A 15,804-nucleotide genomic window follows, 5' to 3' on the forward strand; every position below is an offset into this window, starting at 1 on the left:
CCAGTGGAGGCGCATACATTGGTACAACTACTCAGGAAAGCTATTTGGCATTTTCACTGCAATTCCACTTTTGAGAATATACACTCCCCCAATATAATGCATATGAGCAACCAAAAGACGAGTACAACAGTACTCCTGACAGCATGATTTGTAATAGACAAAAACTGGAAACAACGGAAAGATTGTCAACGTGGGTAAGTAAACAAGGGTGCACCGTACACGACAGTGGGAATGAACCAACCGCAACCGTACTATGGTGGGCGAACTGAGATCTGACGGGGAGCGAAGAAGCCAGTGCTCACGTGACTCCATTTAGTGACGCTGGAAAACGGCAAAACTCCTGAGGAATTACCTCTAGGGAGGAGGTCTGGGGAGAAGGGAGGAGGTGGTGATTCAGGGGGCTGCACGGTGGGCTTGGGGAGCTGGTGACACTGGCTGGTGACGAGATTAGCATCTTGTCATTCATATTCGCGTACTGCAGTTTTCACAGTATGTCCTTCTTCCATTAAACAGGAAAAAAAGAAAAGCTTGTCCTCTCGGACTTGGAGCCTGAGTCTGTATCTTCTGGGGGCTGAGCAGGCAGGTGGTCTTCGCCTGACCCCCTTGCCCTGGAGGTGCCTTATGCACGTGTAGCCTGCCGTCCTCAGTTGTGTTGCACGGACATGTGCCACACCTGTAGGGACCCACTTCTAGCCTAGAGATTGGCCCAAACCCCCAGCCCACAGGGCCCCTCAAAATTGTGTTTTCCTTAGCCCCACCGAAACACCCCTCTTTCCTTGAGTGGCTTGGTTCTCCGTCTCTGCCCTTTCCCCTAACTATATCCATGTCTACCATCAAGCAGGCAGAGCTGTTCTCCCAGATAGTTCCTTCCCTGAGGAATTCTCTGGCTAACTGTTTTCCCTGGTGGTTGTAATTTTGTGTGGTAAGACCACCATCAAGGTGTTTGCTGAGGGGTCCTAGAGTCCTGGCCCCCGTTTGCTGCCTGGAGCTGGCATTTCTTTAAATTTGTCAGCTGGGGCTCAAGTAGCCCTGATGAATATGTGCAAGGACCCGTTGGACAGTCACTCACACAGAAGCAGGCAGGGGCAGCTTTGTTCCTCACGGGGGCCAGCACGGGGACAGACGGCACAGCCCAGCCCTCTTCTTCCCATGAGGTCAGCGTGTGCAGCCTGGCAGTGAACAGAGCAAGGCACGGAGGCCACCGAATGTCCCCATCCCAGCTTCCTGAGGGCCTGTGCTCATCCCTGAATTACACGCTCTCAGGAGGAGAACCACAGGGCTCTGCCTTCAGCTTTCCAATGAGAAAGGACTTGTACCTGGAAGTCAGCGGTGTTGATTCTGGCTGTGAAAGGGAGGCAGAGGCCTCCAGGATGAAGTGACTGCGCTGTACCACATGGAGCTTTCCTGCCGGCCACTGTGTCAGTTCCTCCTCGGGTCCAGGTGAACCCGTGCACTTAACCTTCTAGAAGAGTCAACAGTTCAGGAAGGATGTCTTGTTGTCTTCCTGTGCTTTGCACCCACAGATCTGTTTTCCTGGGACTCCCACCCCAGGGGGTCTTCTTTGCTGCATTTCGCTCTGCTGGGAGAGTAACAACCCCCTGCCATCAGCATCCCATTAAGAAAGGAAAACTCATAGCCAGAAGTCACAGTATCTGATTTTCGAAGTGTGGAATCCTCTGAGAATCATCTTGAGTAACAGAATGAAAGGGACTGTTGGAAACCACTGCAGTCTGGTGTCCGCCTATGGGTTCTGACTTTTCTCCCCGACTTACAGCGACAAGCCCTTGATAACTCAGCAGCCCACAAGGCAAGTTTTTGCCTAACGCTGGCCTCTGATTCCCCTCAGACAGCAGTGTGCATCTATAACCCCGTATTCGTTGAGATACCCTTTCGGTCCTATGGTAATTACCAAATCCCTGCTAAGGCTGCAAGGTGAGGGGATCTTGCTGGATCCAGTGGAAGACAAATGAGGAATGGAAACAGCTGGGCAGGCCAAGGAGTTCAGGGAGGCCGGGGCTGGGGGGTGGAGGGAGATGCTTCATTTGAGAATAGCTGTAAAGGATTATAGGGGTTTTAATGGGGGAGAGACACACGGCATTCAAGGCAGAGAGAGATGTAAGTGAAGTCTGCAGGGGCAGTCACCTGCAGATAGACCGCTGGGCTCCCGGTGGCTGTGGCTGTGGCCCAGGAGAAGTGGGAACCCAGGCAAGATGTGCGAACTCAAGGGACCTCGATGGAGGGGCCTGTCAGGGACCACCTGACAGGTGGTCCTCAGGTCCTGACAGACCACCTGGAGGCTGGAGAGGGCAGGGCAAGCTACTGATGAGGTCCTGAGGTTCCCGCACCCCGGCCCACCCTCTCCCAGCACCCCTCAGGATCATACAGGGAGGCCTGTTTCCAGATGCCTTGTGATTTATTTCCAAAGGTGAGCTGCAGCACATAGGAAAATACACATGGCTTCTCAGTCTACGTTTTTCCAGAGAAAATAGATTCTGTCATTGGCTTTATCAGTGCCATCACCCCCGCCCCACCCTGTTCTGTGAGGCTCCAGGACGGATGGCCTGTCTCTAAGATTCTGCTCTCAAAGCAGCAGCTTGGCCAATACCTCTGGGGGTCGGAGTGAGGGGCAGTGACCGCCCCCACGGGGCGGGGGTTGGGGGTGGGCAGAGCACACGAGCGGCACTCACTGCGAAGCTAAGGCAAAGAACAGAGCTGGCGGAGGATGCCCCCTCTCACCCCAGGGACACGGCGTGCCGAAGCCCAGGACACAGACCAGGCGGGCGCGGGGGCTGAGGGCTCGGGCCCAGCCTGGAGCAGCAGCAGGACTCTGTGTGTGTAAAAGGGTGGGGGTGGGGGCATGCTGAAGAGGCAGCCTACCAGGAGATGGAGGGGCTTCAGTTCACACGCTCCCCGTGCCCCAGCAGAGCTCCTGGCGTGTGGTCCCCAATTCTGTGCTTGGCCCCTGGCGTTAGCTCTATGTCAGCTGAGGGTCCCCGCTCAGGTCCCTTCTACCATCACCTCCCCTCATACTATCTGTGCAAAACATTCTTAGGGCCAAGCCTCTGAGTCCCCTGCACCCTGCCCAGGGCTGCAGGGAAGGGAGGAGAGGAAGGTGCTAGCTGGGGGCCTCGCCCAGCACCGGGAACTCCTTGCACATCTCCTGGACGATCATGCGGTCCATCTGGCACTGGGGCGAGGCTTCCTCCTCGGCCAGGATGCGTCGCAGTGTGGCCTGCAGGTCGGGGAGCCGGTGGCGGTGCTGCAGATAGGGCGTGGAGCGGACCACGGCATGCATCAGGGAGAGGTACTCCATGCGCAGCTGTGGGGAGAGCAGGGAAGCTCAGGGATCCCAGGGAGGTGCTGTGTACCACTGCCACCAGACAGGGACAGACAGGCCACTACCGCCTTCTGGCGGCCACGTGGATGTGACTGCCTGACACCACTGAAGATCAGGGTTGCATCCCAGCACCCAGCATGTAACCTGGCACCGAGCTGGCCTTCGACAGTCACTGCGTGAGTAAATAAGTGAGTCCTCACAGTCCACACGCAGTCCCAGAACGTGGCTGGCCCAGGAAGTCCTGGCTCAGAGAGGTGGCAGGAGGAAGCGGTGAGCCCCTACCCGTGTCTAATGCTGAGCCCTTGTGGGGCCGCTATCTGTCTGTTGGAGGCCCTTCTGCTTCTCTCCTCTCACCCTGGGAGATCTCATTCACACCCACAGCTTCAAACAGTGACCCACACTCAGACTTCTTTCCTAGACTCTCCAGGGAGCTGCAGATGAGAATTTTCAGCTGTCCACTGGTCATGCCCTGCTTATCTCAGAACTCAAACTCCTGTGTCTACCATCAAACTCACGATCATCCCTATCTGCCCAAAGCTGAAGGCTTTTCATGTGTTATCTTAATAAAGAGCACTGCTATCTGTTCAAATGCTCAAGTCAAAACTACAGGTGTCCTCTCTGAGTCCTTTCTCCCCACATCCCAAACACAACCCATCCCTGAGACCTGGCGTCTTACCTTCTACCTGCTCTGAATCCATATCCAACCCTCCTTCCCAACCCACCTTCCCAGCACCTCTGGCTTTAACGGCTCTAACAGTCCCTCCAAGGTGACACCCCAGGGGCTCCTTATCCTCACTAGACCCTGATCCGCTGACCTGGCCCCAGTACTTCTTCTCCATTTGCCCCCTTACCATCTCTCACGTCTCCTTAGAGGAGTCAGTACCCAAACCTTTCTTAGGCAGTATCACCCTGCTAACTCCCAACCTTGGTCAGGACAAAAAGCACCTGCCCATCAAATTTTAGTATGAACAGCTAAGCAGCAGACCATTACAGAGCCGTGCACAAGCCTGAACACCATTCCCCACCACAAACCACACTGCCCAGGGCCGCTGCCACTTTTCTCCACCGGGCCCACCGCTCCTTAAAGGGCCACTGCCCACCTTCTCTGCGTCTGCCAAATCTAAAGTCCCTGACCAGCTGGCCTTGTGCTTCATGGAGAAAACAAGCACAACTTCAGAAACTCCTGGTCTTCCCTTGGCACCCTCACCTCAACTACTGTCCCGCTACTGAACAGACTGCCCGGCCCTGCCAGGCGCCATCCCTCTATGCGGGCCTGAACTCTCACCAGCTGCCTGACCTACTTTTGACTCCCACAGTGGCTGACCCTCCCAGCACCTCAGCCTCTTCGCCATAGTCGGCTTGCTGGATCAGTCCCTCTGGCTTAGACATCCACCAGCATCTCCCACCTTTAAAAGACTTTCTCTTGGAGTTGGTGGTCTAGTGGTTGGGAATCTGCCTGCCAGGGCTGAAGACACGGGTCTGATCCCTGGTCCAGGAAGATCCCACGTGCCTCAGAGCAACTAAGCCCGTGCACCACAACTACTGAGCCTGCTGTGCTCCAGAGCCCGGGAACTGCAACTTCTGAGCCCCCATGCCTAGAGTCCATGCTCTGCAACAAGAGAAGCCACTGCAACGAGAAGCCTGCACACCGCAACTAGGGGAAGCCTGTGCAGCAACCAAAGCCTAGCACAGCCAAAAATAAAATACATAAATAAACTTTCCCTTGATCCCATGTCTCCCTCCAGTGATCCCCCACCTTTTCTACTCCCCTTTGCATAAACAGAACAGAAGCAAAAGAGATTAAGAAGAGGTGGCAAGAATACACAGAACTATACAAAAAAAGAACTTAATGACCTGGATAGCCATGATGGCGTGGTCCCTCACCTAGAGCCAGACATCCTAGAGTGTGAAGTCAAGAGAGACTTAGGAAGCATTTCTATGAACAAAGCTGGTGGAGGTGATGGAATTCCAACTGAGCTATTTAAAGTCCTAAAAGGTGATGCAAAGTGCTGCGTTCAATATGCCAGCAAATTTGGAAAACTAAGCAGTGGCCACAGGACTGGAAAAGGTCGGTTTTCATTCCAATCCCAAAGAAAGGCAATGCCAAAGAATGTTCAAACTACTGCACAATTGCACTCATTTCACATGCAAGCAAGGTAATGCTCAAAATGCTTCAAGCTAGGCTTCAGCAGTACATGAACTGAGAACTTCCAGATGTACAAACTGGGTTTAGAAAAGAGAGGAATGAGAGATCAAATTGCCAACATTCGAGGGATCATAGAGAAAGCAAGGGAATTCCAGAAAAACATCTACTTCTGCCTCATTGACTATGTTAAAGTCTTAGACTGTGTGGATCACACAAACTGGAAAATTCTTAAAGAGATGGGAATACCAGACCACCTGACCTGTCTCTTGAGAAACCTGTATGTGAGTCAAGAAGCAATAGCTAGAACCAGACATGGAACAACAGACTAGTTTTAAATTGGGAAAGGAATACGACAAGGCTGTGTATTGTCACCCTGTTTATTTAACTTCTATGTAGGGTACATCATGCAAAATGCCAGGCTGGATGAATCACAAGCTGGAATCAAGACTGCCAGGAGAAATATCAACAACCTCAGATATGCAGATGATATCACTCTAATGGCAGAAAGTGAAGAGGAACTATAGAGACTCTTTATGAGGGTGAAAGAGGAGAGTCAAAAAGCTGAGTTAAAACTCAACAGTCAAAAAACTAGGATCATGGCATTTGGTCCCATCACTTCATGGCAAATAGAAGGGGAAAAAGCGGAAATAGTGATAGTTTTATTTTCTTGAGCTCCAAAATCACTGAGCAAGTCATGAAATTAAAAGACTCTTACTTTTTGGAAGCAAAGCTGTGACAAACCTAGACAGTGTGTTAAAAAGCAGAGACATCACTTTGCCAACAAAGGTCCAAAGAGTCAAAGCTCTGGTTTTCCCATAAAGAAAAACCATAAAGGAGACTGAATGCTGAAGCATTGATGCTTTTGAACTGTGGTGTTGGAGGAGACTCTTTAGAGTCCCTTGGACAGCAATGAGATCAAACCACTCAGATCCTAAAGGAAATCAGTCCTGAATATTCATTGGAAGGACTAATGCTGAAGCAGAAGCTCCAGTACTTTGGCCACCTGATGCAAAGAGCTGACTCACTGGAAAAGACCCTGATACTGGGAAAGACTGAGGCAGGAGGAGAAGGGGACGGCAGAGTATGAGATGGCTGGATGACATCACCGACTCAATGGACATGAGTCTGAGCAAGCTCTGGGAGATAGTGAAGGACAGGGATGCCTGATGTGCTACAGTCCATGGGGTCGCAAAAAGTTGGACAGGGCTGAGTAACAAGTTCAAGTTCACATAAAAACACATGAGGGTTGTTTCCATTCAGTGCTCCCACCTTCCCTCTCTTTCCACTCCCCTCCAACATCAAATCTTCTCTTCAACTTCCCACTTGGACTCTCTTCCCTCCACTCCACGGACACTGCTGGTCAGTCACGCCTGACCTCCGTGTGGCAAATTCTGTGTCTCCCTCTCAGGCCTCGTCTCACTCAGGCTCCTAACTGTGGCAATGGCTCATACCCTCCTCTTTCACACACAAGTCTCTGGGCTCCTGCTCTCCTGGTTTTCCCTCCTGAGTATCTCCTGTGTGCCCCGACTGAAGCCTAAGCTTCCCTCTGACCCATGCATCCCACACCCGAGGTGACCGCAGTGTCACAGGCTCCCCAGCACATGTAGACACAGCGCACTCCCAAGTGTCTCTTTCCCGTCCCCACTCACATCCCAGTGCCTCGCTGACGTCCTCTATACCTGGATGTCCAGCAGATACCTTCTCAATCTCGATGCATCAAAACACAACTCTATTCAAAAGGTCTTCCCCACCAGAGGGATCAGCACTTCCTCCACCGGGCTAGTCCAGACCAATTGAGCAGCGAGTCCTGCCAACCCACCTCCAACACATCCAGGCCTGACCTCCTCTCCCACTCCACATGTACCACCTGGAGGGCGGCGGCCGCGTCCGCACCAGCCTCCCGCTTCCGCTGTGATCTCACAGCCTCCGTTTCATTCAGGATGGTAATCAGATCACTTCCCCTGCAAGGTAACCACCTCCTGCCGCAGCCCCCAAAGCTTCGAGTAAACTCTACTTGCTCTTCTCACCTCCCACCACTCCTCCTGTCTCCAGACAGTGCATCCTCTGATCACCACCTGGCGGGCTCCCTTGGGTCTTGGCACACCTGTCTTGGCTGAGCGGTCTCCCCTACTTAGCAGCTCCAGCATGCCCCTCACCCTAGTCTCAGGTCTCCCCTCCCCCGGGGTGTGACAGCTTCCACCCTGCTGCAGCCACGTCCAGGCACCTTGTCCCCGGGCGACAGGTCCGCGATGTGTCGCACGGTGATGTCAATGAGCGCCATCATGTCCGTGTGGTAGAAGATGGCAGCCGTGGTGGGGCTGGCGAACACGTCCTGCAGGAACTTAAGGATGGAGTGTGGCGGCTGCGGCTCGTGCTTGAAAATGCGCACGGGGTCATCTAAAAGGTGGGGAAGAGGGCTCAGGGCAGTCCTCTGGGGAGAGCCAACAGGCATCACGGCAGGGGCGTGGTGGGGAGTCACAGGACCTAAGTGGCCCTGTGCAGATTCCTGGGCACTCACCCCCTCTGTTCAGGAGCAACAGCAGCTTCTCGGAGAAGATCTTGACATTGGCGTGTTTGCTCAGGGCGGCCATTATGACGTTCTGGTCTGGGGCTGAGGAAGGACATGGGTGTGCACGAGGGCACCAGTGCTGAGCCTGGTGGGTCCTCCACCCTTGCAGCGCGAGGCAGCCACCCCAGGCCCCGCCCTCACCTGGCAGGTGCAGGTTGAGAGCCAGAAGTAGATTCACGCAGAGATCCGGCAGCTGCTCCGTGGTGTCCAAGGGCAGCCCGTCCTCAACGATGCTCAGCAGGAACTGGGCGAAGGGTGTGCCCAGGTGCTCTAGGAGAGGGGCACACTGAGGTCTGCCCAGCCCCACCGCCCACCCCGCCCAGCCTCCCTGGGTTCCCGTGAGCCCTGGGGACGCTCCATTCGACCCCGGTCGGGGAGTCCCCAGCCCTCAGGCTGTGGGCTCCCTGCAGTCAGCTGGGCCGCGACCTGCCTTCTTACCATAGTGTGCGTAGGGCACTGCCTCGCCCATGGAGAAGACCATGGCCAGGATGAGGGCTGAGTAACAGAGCTTCTGGTGGTCTGCAGGGGTGCAGAGCAGGTGGTCAGAGCCCCCGAAGGTGGTGGGAACCCCCACGGGGCAGGGAGCTGGCCCTCACTCGCTCACCCTGCGTGTCTGTCTGCATGTCCCGCGCCAGCTCCACGGGCAGCACGGACGACACGAGCGTGGAGATGACGGCCGCGTCCAGGCTGCACATGGCGCCAAAGCACTTAAGGAGCAGCAGCCGCAGTGACACCCGGTGCTCCTGGCAGGGGACCCCGTGTGCGCTCAGTGCCCGGATGCCCCACCTCTGCCTGGGTCCCTCTGTGTCCCCCCCCACAACCTCGCTCTCACACACACACCATTTGGTAGTAGGCCACCAAGGCCAGGACAGACTCGAACTCGTTCCGCTTGCACATTTTCTTGCAAACTTCAGGGTCTGCGTCCGTCTGCAGTGGGGAGGAGATGTGAAGGAGTCGCTCAGTGTGCGTGGCCGCCCGTGAGTGTGCCGAGGACCAGTAGGGGAGACTCCCGAGCACGGGGGAGGGGTGGGGACACCTGGGGGCCCCCAGCCCGCACCAGAATGTGCAGCAGCTCCTCCAGGTAGCAGCGGATGACGCCCTCATCCTCATACAGGGCCCAGCTGCGCTGCTGGGCATCGTCCTTCCGCCGGGCCAGGTCTGCAAAGATCACCTCCAGCCGCTGCTGGTCATGGCAGACCTGCCCTGAGGGCAGGGCGGTGCTCAGGTCCTGTGGGCAGACGGCGAGGGGGGGCTCAGCACACCTGCCCCGCACCATGTCCAGGAGGCCCTCGAGGCCTGGGTCTCAACCCAGACCCTGAGGTCCAGGTGTGAGCTCCTGGCCTGTGCCAGACCAGGGGCCGTGGGCCTCACCTACAATGGCTGCCTGGAGCCAGCGTCCTCCCAGGACTGGTGAGCGGACCAGCCCCTGGTTCTCTTCCCTCCTCCCTGCTGTTCCCCATCAACTTCCCATAGCCCATCCCTCAACATCGAGGCCCCCAGGGGCACTAGCCCTGTTCTGCACACCCTCTCCAAGGAATTCTACTCCTCCAAGTCTTCCCCCCCATCCCCCGCCACCTCCCCCAATAAACCAGCAGCTTATGGGATTTTATTTTCCTGACCAATGATTGAACCCTTGGCAGTGAGAGCATGGAGTCGTAACCACTGGACTGACTGAAAGGAATTCCTGCGCCCCCAAGTCTTAATAACCTCCTGAGACAGGATTCTGCACGAGACATGTCTGCGGGGAATTTTCCAACAACCTGCCTCCTGTCCCTGCATAAACATCCTCTGTGAGGAAGGCCACGGACTTCTCACAGCCTGCATGTGACTTGAGATTGTACTCTCTGATTCTATACAAAGTGGGACAGGCCTGTCAACCTGCCTTCCGTGTTCTTGAGCCTGCTGGCCACTGCTCCCGCCCAGGCAAGCCCATGGCCTCACTGCTCCCCACACCCCAAACCAGAGCTGCAGCTCCCAAGGAAGGAGGTACTTCCGGCCCATCTGGCCCCCAGTCCTGCTCCCTGATCAGTGCCCCCACCCTTGGCAAGGGATGCCACCCATCCCATGATGCCCACCCCCCACCCCCCACCATCTGAGTCAGCATTCAGGCCTCCATCATAGCTCTCGAAGCACCCAGTGCTCTCCACTGCCAAGGCCAGCATGGCACTGCCCTCTTTCACGCCCTCTGTCCATTCCTTCCCTGCAGCCCGAGAGAACCCCTGGCCACCCACAGCTGTCTCCTCTGTCCCCTGCCCTAGGTCTCACTTCCAACCACACCTCTTGCTCCCTCCCTCCCTCCCTTGCGGTGTTCCAGCCATGCTGGCCTCGTTCCAATCCCTCCTGTGAGCTGAGCATGAGGTGCTGCCTTATGGCCCTCATCCAGGCTGAGCCTCTGCCTGCAGTATTCTTCCTCCCTTTCTCCTTCACAGATTGTCCCCAAAAGTCCCCAACACCCAGCACAAGGAAGCCGAGAGCTCAAGCTCAACAAATACCTGTCAGGTAAAGGCTGGATACATGTGCGGGTGGGGAAGGGGCAGGGGTGGCGGGGCAGCCCCTGGCCCTGGCCCACCCTCACCTTGCCCTCCACCAGCGAGAGGAGGACCTGCTCCATGACTGGCGAGCTGGCCGGCACGGAGGCCTGGATGTGGCCCACCACGACGCCAATGGCCACACGGCAGAGCTCGTGGCTCAGGCCGGTGTTCCTCCGCACGAGCTCCATCAGCTCTGCCCCGATGGTCCTGGGCACAGCGGGCTCAGCCACCGCCTTCTCCTCTGTGGCCCCCAGGTTCAGTGCCCCCAGGGCCTCCAGCTCATCAAGGGCCGGGGCTGGGGCTGTCTCCACCACTGCCGCCGGTGCCTCCTCCTCTGTAGGGGGCTCCGGGTTTGGCACCTTGCAGGGAGGGGGCTGAGCTTGGGACACAGCGGTAAGCGCGCCGCGGCGGGGCACAGGTGGGGGCGTGGGTGAGCAGCTGGGGCCCAGCTCGGATGAGCTGGAGCCGGTGTAGAGCGTGTCAAGGGAGGTGCTGCTGACAGAGCCACCGCTGGACACAGAACTGCCCCCGGAGGGCGTGGTGTTGCGGCCACCTGTGGGCAGAGAGGGGATGCTGTGCTGGGGCAGCCCCCAGGGACCCCTATCCCCCCAAGCCCAGAGCCCCCAGCCGTCTAACCCCTGCCCTGTCTTCACCCCTAAGCCTGGAGCCCCCAGTTTTCTGACATAGGCAGAGCAACCGTTCTAAGCACAGGGTGCCCCATCCCCCAACTCCCCCATCCCCGCCTTCTCACCACTCCCCAAGACCATTAGGGCGTCACGGTCTCGGCGCTTCACAGGCGGGGGTGGCGTGGTAGGAGCTGCTCGGCGAGGCTGTGGCGGGATCTGGAGGACAGAAGTGGGATCTGAGGGCAGACTGCCATTTGGGGTGCGGCCTGAGCTCGGCAGGGCAGGACCAAGGCTCCAGGCGGCACTGCTGACCGGGGTGGACGCTTGGAGCCTCCAGACAAAGCCTTAAGCCCCCCGCCATCTCCCTTGCCCAGGCTGCTCTCACCATGTACCTGGTAGAGGCCTCCGTCCGCCCCGAGATACTCAGAACTGGGCAGGCTGTGCTGCCTCTCGAACCCAGCTCGACACGTGCCATTGGGCTGCCTGGTGGCGGCGGCGTCCAGATGGTGGTCACTGGTGGATGGGGTCATAGCTGCAGCGCTGGGGGCGGAGGGGCCTCTGCGGGACAGGGTCTCTTTCCGGTGGTGGATCAGCTTCCTGAGGCAGGGGCAGGGAGGTTACTGGGGGAGTCACCCTACAACTCCCCAAGTCTGCCCATGCTCCCTGAGGAACACTGCCCACCCTAGCCCAGGGCCCCCATCACCCTCATGCCCCACCCGTCTCTGCACTAGCAACCCTGCCCTCTAGAGTCCCGGAAGGACCCCATCCCCCGGGGCTCACTGGGAGCCCCCCCCCCCCACACCACACACTCACTGGAGGATCCCGCGCTGCTCCAGGCTGTATTTGCCACCATCCCGCATGGCTGCGTTGTGCACAGCCTCAATGGCCCGGTCAATGGCTTGGAGGACATCCTGCTCCAGGCCCTGTGAGGGGGGCAGGAGTGGGGTCTTAGCCCCAGGGGCCAGGTGAGGGCACAGAGGCCAGAGCCAGCCCTGGAGGGAGCCTGGCGCAGGCAGAGGGCCACAACTGCTCTCAAAGCCTGGAATACTAAAGATCAACACAGCAAGATGAACTAGAATATCAATCAGGGTTCTCAAACTGCGTCACTCAGGAAGCTGGGCCACAGGGAGGGGCCCAGGCTGCTGCTTTATATATCGGGTCCCCGCTCGGGATTTTACCTATGGCAAGGCTCTTGGCTAAGTCATCTCTGAAAGTCTGGGCTCTGAAGCAAAAACACAGCCCACGGACCCCCAGTTTGAGGCCAGGAGTGCACACTTAATCTATCGCCAGGCTTGGCTCAGATCCCAGGCTGAGATGCCAACCAGGGAGCCTCTAGGGTCTGGTGCTCTGAACAAATCCCTCTGGATCTTGCTGACCCGTCACAAAACCAAGGCCACACTCCAGGACAGCCCCGTCCTCAGAGAGCCTTCTGCAGGCCCTGGTAGCTGAGGACAGGCCAAAGGGACCTCCTCTTTGCACCCGTGTTGCCAGCCCTCATCCCCTCTAGCTGTGAGAAAGGAATCCTCCAGAACTGCGCTGGGAAACAGCAGTTCTGGGTTTGTGGCAGAAGACAGACATAAGCGTGGAACCTGGTCCCTGCCCCAGATTTTGTGTCACCATCCGCAGCAACTCAGGGGTCCCCTTGACCCACCTGTCTGGCATGGGGTGGGGGGAGTAAGGGGCTGGCAACTGTGGCACCAGTCACTCCCACCCCTCCCTTGCCCTTGGCACCCATGGTCCATCAGGCCACAGGGGCCTCAGAACTAAGGTGAGATCACACCAGAGTGGGTTGGAGAGGATGGGGACAGACAGATGGACTCAGAGATCAGCAGAGCCCCAAAGGTAACAGAGGGTGTGTCAGAGTGCAGGAGACAGACAGAAAAGGGCACAGAGACAGAACGGCAGAGGATGCACAGAAAGCAAGAAAGATGGTGAGAGAGAGAGGGAGGGACAGAGAGAGGAAAAGAGAAGCAGAGAGACAACGCAGAAAGAAATTGAGATTCGGAGACAGAGAAGGGGAGAGAGTTGGAGGATGTGGACACACACAAGGGGAGAGTCAGGATGACACAGAGACAGCCAGGGAGACGGAGACGGAGGGAGATGTGCAGCAAGAGACCAAGAGACAGAGAAGATGGCACCCTCTCTGCCCTCCCCAAACACCCAGCCCAATAGCCAAGGCAGGCCCTGGGGGGAAGTGGGGGACTCTCCTTGGAGGCCTCCAAAAAGCCCCCAGCCCCAGAGAGACTGGCTCTGACATGCTCACTTCCAGACCCAGCAGCCCTCGTGTCCGGGGCTTCCACTCTCACCCAGACACTCCTGGATGCCATGAGGCCAAGGGTCCAGGGCCCCAGGCCCATCCCCTCGGGTAAAGGCCACAGATGACATCTCCAAATTTATCCTGTTATTTCTGTCCTGAACTGGGCCGGCTGGGGATGTTTCCTACAGCCAGAGACTAGGATGGGGCGGGGGTGTCTGGCACAGGGCAGGCCTGGAGGCTCCGGGCCCTCCTTCCCCTGAGATCAGAATAGACCAGCTGGAGACAATGAGCCCAACCCCCACACCAGGACTATTCTGGGGGAAACAGGAACTGGGGCTGTACCTCCAGTGGAAGGAAACAGGGGGGCTATGGCCACACCAGGGAAGCCGTGGGGAAGTCCCACTTCCTTGCTAAGGGAGCAGCTCCCCACCCCAGGCTGGGGACAAGGAAGGCTCAGGCTCCCTCACTTTCCAAGAAAGGAAGTCTGAAAAGTCAGGGCCTGAGGCTTGTAGTGCCAGGGAGTGTCAGCAGGAGCTGGGAACCCAGGCTCAAAGTAGACTGACTTTGAAAGAGCTTAGGGGCTCACTAAGTACAGGACAATAAAAGATATTGAGGTCTCAGGGCTTGGGGGGTCACTTAGGGGATGGGGGTGTCCACGGCTCCCGGTCCAAGTGCAGGGTGTGGGATGGGAGGGTGAAAACGTAGAAGATGGCTGGGGAAACAGAAGTGCCCAGGGCTGCCAGGGGTCTCAGGGGTGGAAGCTGCGGAAGAGGAGGCAAGAGTGTTGGGATCCTGGTGATTCAGGCGAGGGGCCAATTAAGTCAGGGGTCTCAGTGACCTGGGGAACTGCTCAGAATCTGGTGTACTGGAATCTCGGGGCTGACTCTTGAGTTGTATTCGGCTGGGGATTCAGATGTTGGGTCTGGGGTCTCGGTCCCAGAGTTAGGCTTTAGGTAGGTCTGGAGTCCTCAAGAGTTGCCTGTCAAGGGCCTGGCCCTCTGTACGGGGAGCGGGCTCTCAGGGTCCCAGTCCTCGCGGGGTCTCTCGGTCAGGTTCTCAAAGTCCTCATCTGCTGGAGGTCCCGACCGGCCGGTGATGGAGCTCAGTCTAGGGGCGGCGGAGGCCGGGCCGGGGAGGGGCACACTCACCTGCAGGCGGCGCAGGTAGGCGGGCGGCACGTAGCCGGTCTCACCGCTGCGCGCCCGCGCCGCCAACCACCAGTGCGCGCTGCTGCGCTCCAGCACCAGGAAGGTCTCGCCCGCGGCGAACGCCAGCGCGTTGGGCTCCGCCGAGCGGAACGCGTACAGCGCGCGGTACATGAGGCCGAGTCGCGCCGGGGCAGGGGAGACGGCGGGGGGCTGAGGAACCAGGACGCCAGGCCGGTAGCTTCTCGCCGCGCTCGCCCTGCCCCGTGACACACGGCGCGTGCGCGCGCGCGCCCGCCCGCCCGCCGCAGTCCCGCCCCGGCAGTGTCGGCTCCTGCGCGGGAGCGCGGCGCCCCCTGGCGGCCCCAAGGGGCGCGGCTCTCGAGACTCCACCGCCCTTTCCGAGACTTGGTCGTCTCCAAGCTCGACTCCCTGACCCGGCACCCCGCCTAGAGCCCCCAGCCCCAGCTGCTCCTGCCCGGCCCTCCACTCCTTTTACCGGCTCAAGCCCTAATACTGCGGCCCACCCTACTTCACGAAGGAGAGCTCCGCCCGCAGCCCAAAGGCAGAGCCTGTGTCCTGTGCTGATAAGCCTCTTGCATCTATGCCACCCCAGGGAAGTGGATCCTGACCTACTAAATTAAGGACAGCGACCCCGGGTCTCCTGTGTGTCTCGAAGCGTGCTGAGCTCACTTATTTAAGCTCCAGCGGTGGGCAACGGGGAGCAAGACTGGAGAGGGGAGCGAGAGTGGAGAGGGGGCTGCAGAAACAAAAACCAGGTCAGGCCATTTCGCTGTCCATAATCCTCCCATCCTCAGTCCCCGTCTCTTCTCTGCCACTAACTTCTCTCTTCCTCTCTAACGTGGGTTCTTGCATATCCATTCTTCTGCCTGGGACGCTATTCCCCTCCTCACAGCATAAGGTCAGGCTCCCACCCTTATCAGTCACTTTCACATCACTCTCTTCTGTTGTCTTTGGAGACTTACAAATCCCGATTCTTTCTGATGCTTCCTTCTGAGAGCAGATAGAAGGGCTGGTGGATGGGGAGTGGGGTACCATGTGGCGTTAAGAGCCTGTTTGGCCCAACTTCCAGTCAGCCCTGACCTGGTGAGGTCATCTGTAGTCCTATGAAGCAACAGAGAAAACCAAGGGGACCTGGGTTTAGGTAAACCCAGTGTCCTTGGGACGTCCTA

At 57.7% G+C, this 15,804-nt stretch overlaps 1 protein-coding gene across 1 annotated transcript; it reads right to left on the reverse strand.

The window, feature by feature from the left end:
* Positions 1 to 2,394: 2,394 nt before the first annotated feature.
* On the reverse strand, positions 2,395 to 14,903 carry NCKIPSD (NCK interacting protein with SH3 domain). The gene is made up of 13 exons (XM_027523817.1): positions 14,615 to 14,903; positions 12,023 to 12,132; positions 11,602 to 11,806; positions 11,335 to 11,425; positions 10,628 to 11,136; positions 9,110 to 9,280; positions 8,893 to 8,979; positions 8,657 to 8,795; positions 8,491 to 8,571; positions 8,194 to 8,322; positions 8,002 to 8,094; positions 7,708 to 7,880; positions 2,395 to 3,319 (listed from the first exon to the last, which is right to left on the reverse strand). The coding sequence occupies exons 1-13, from the start codon at positions 14,783 to 14,785 to the stop codon at positions 3,116 to 3,118; spliced, it is 2,163 nt and encodes a 720-aa protein (XP_027379618.1). The 5' UTR covers positions 14,786 to 14,903; the 3' UTR covers positions 2,395 to 3,115.
* Between the last annotated feature and the right edge of the window lie 901 nt (positions 14,904 to 15,804).

The sequence above is a fragment of the Bos indicus x Bos taurus genome, chromosome 22 (assembly GCF_003369695.1).
Source record: "Bos indicus x Bos taurus breed Angus x Brahman F1 hybrid chromosome 22, Bos_hybrid_MaternalHap_v2.0, whole genome shotgun sequence".
Lineage (NCBI taxonomy): Eukaryota > Metazoa > Chordata > Mammalia > Artiodactyla > Bovidae > Bos > Bos indicus x Bos taurus.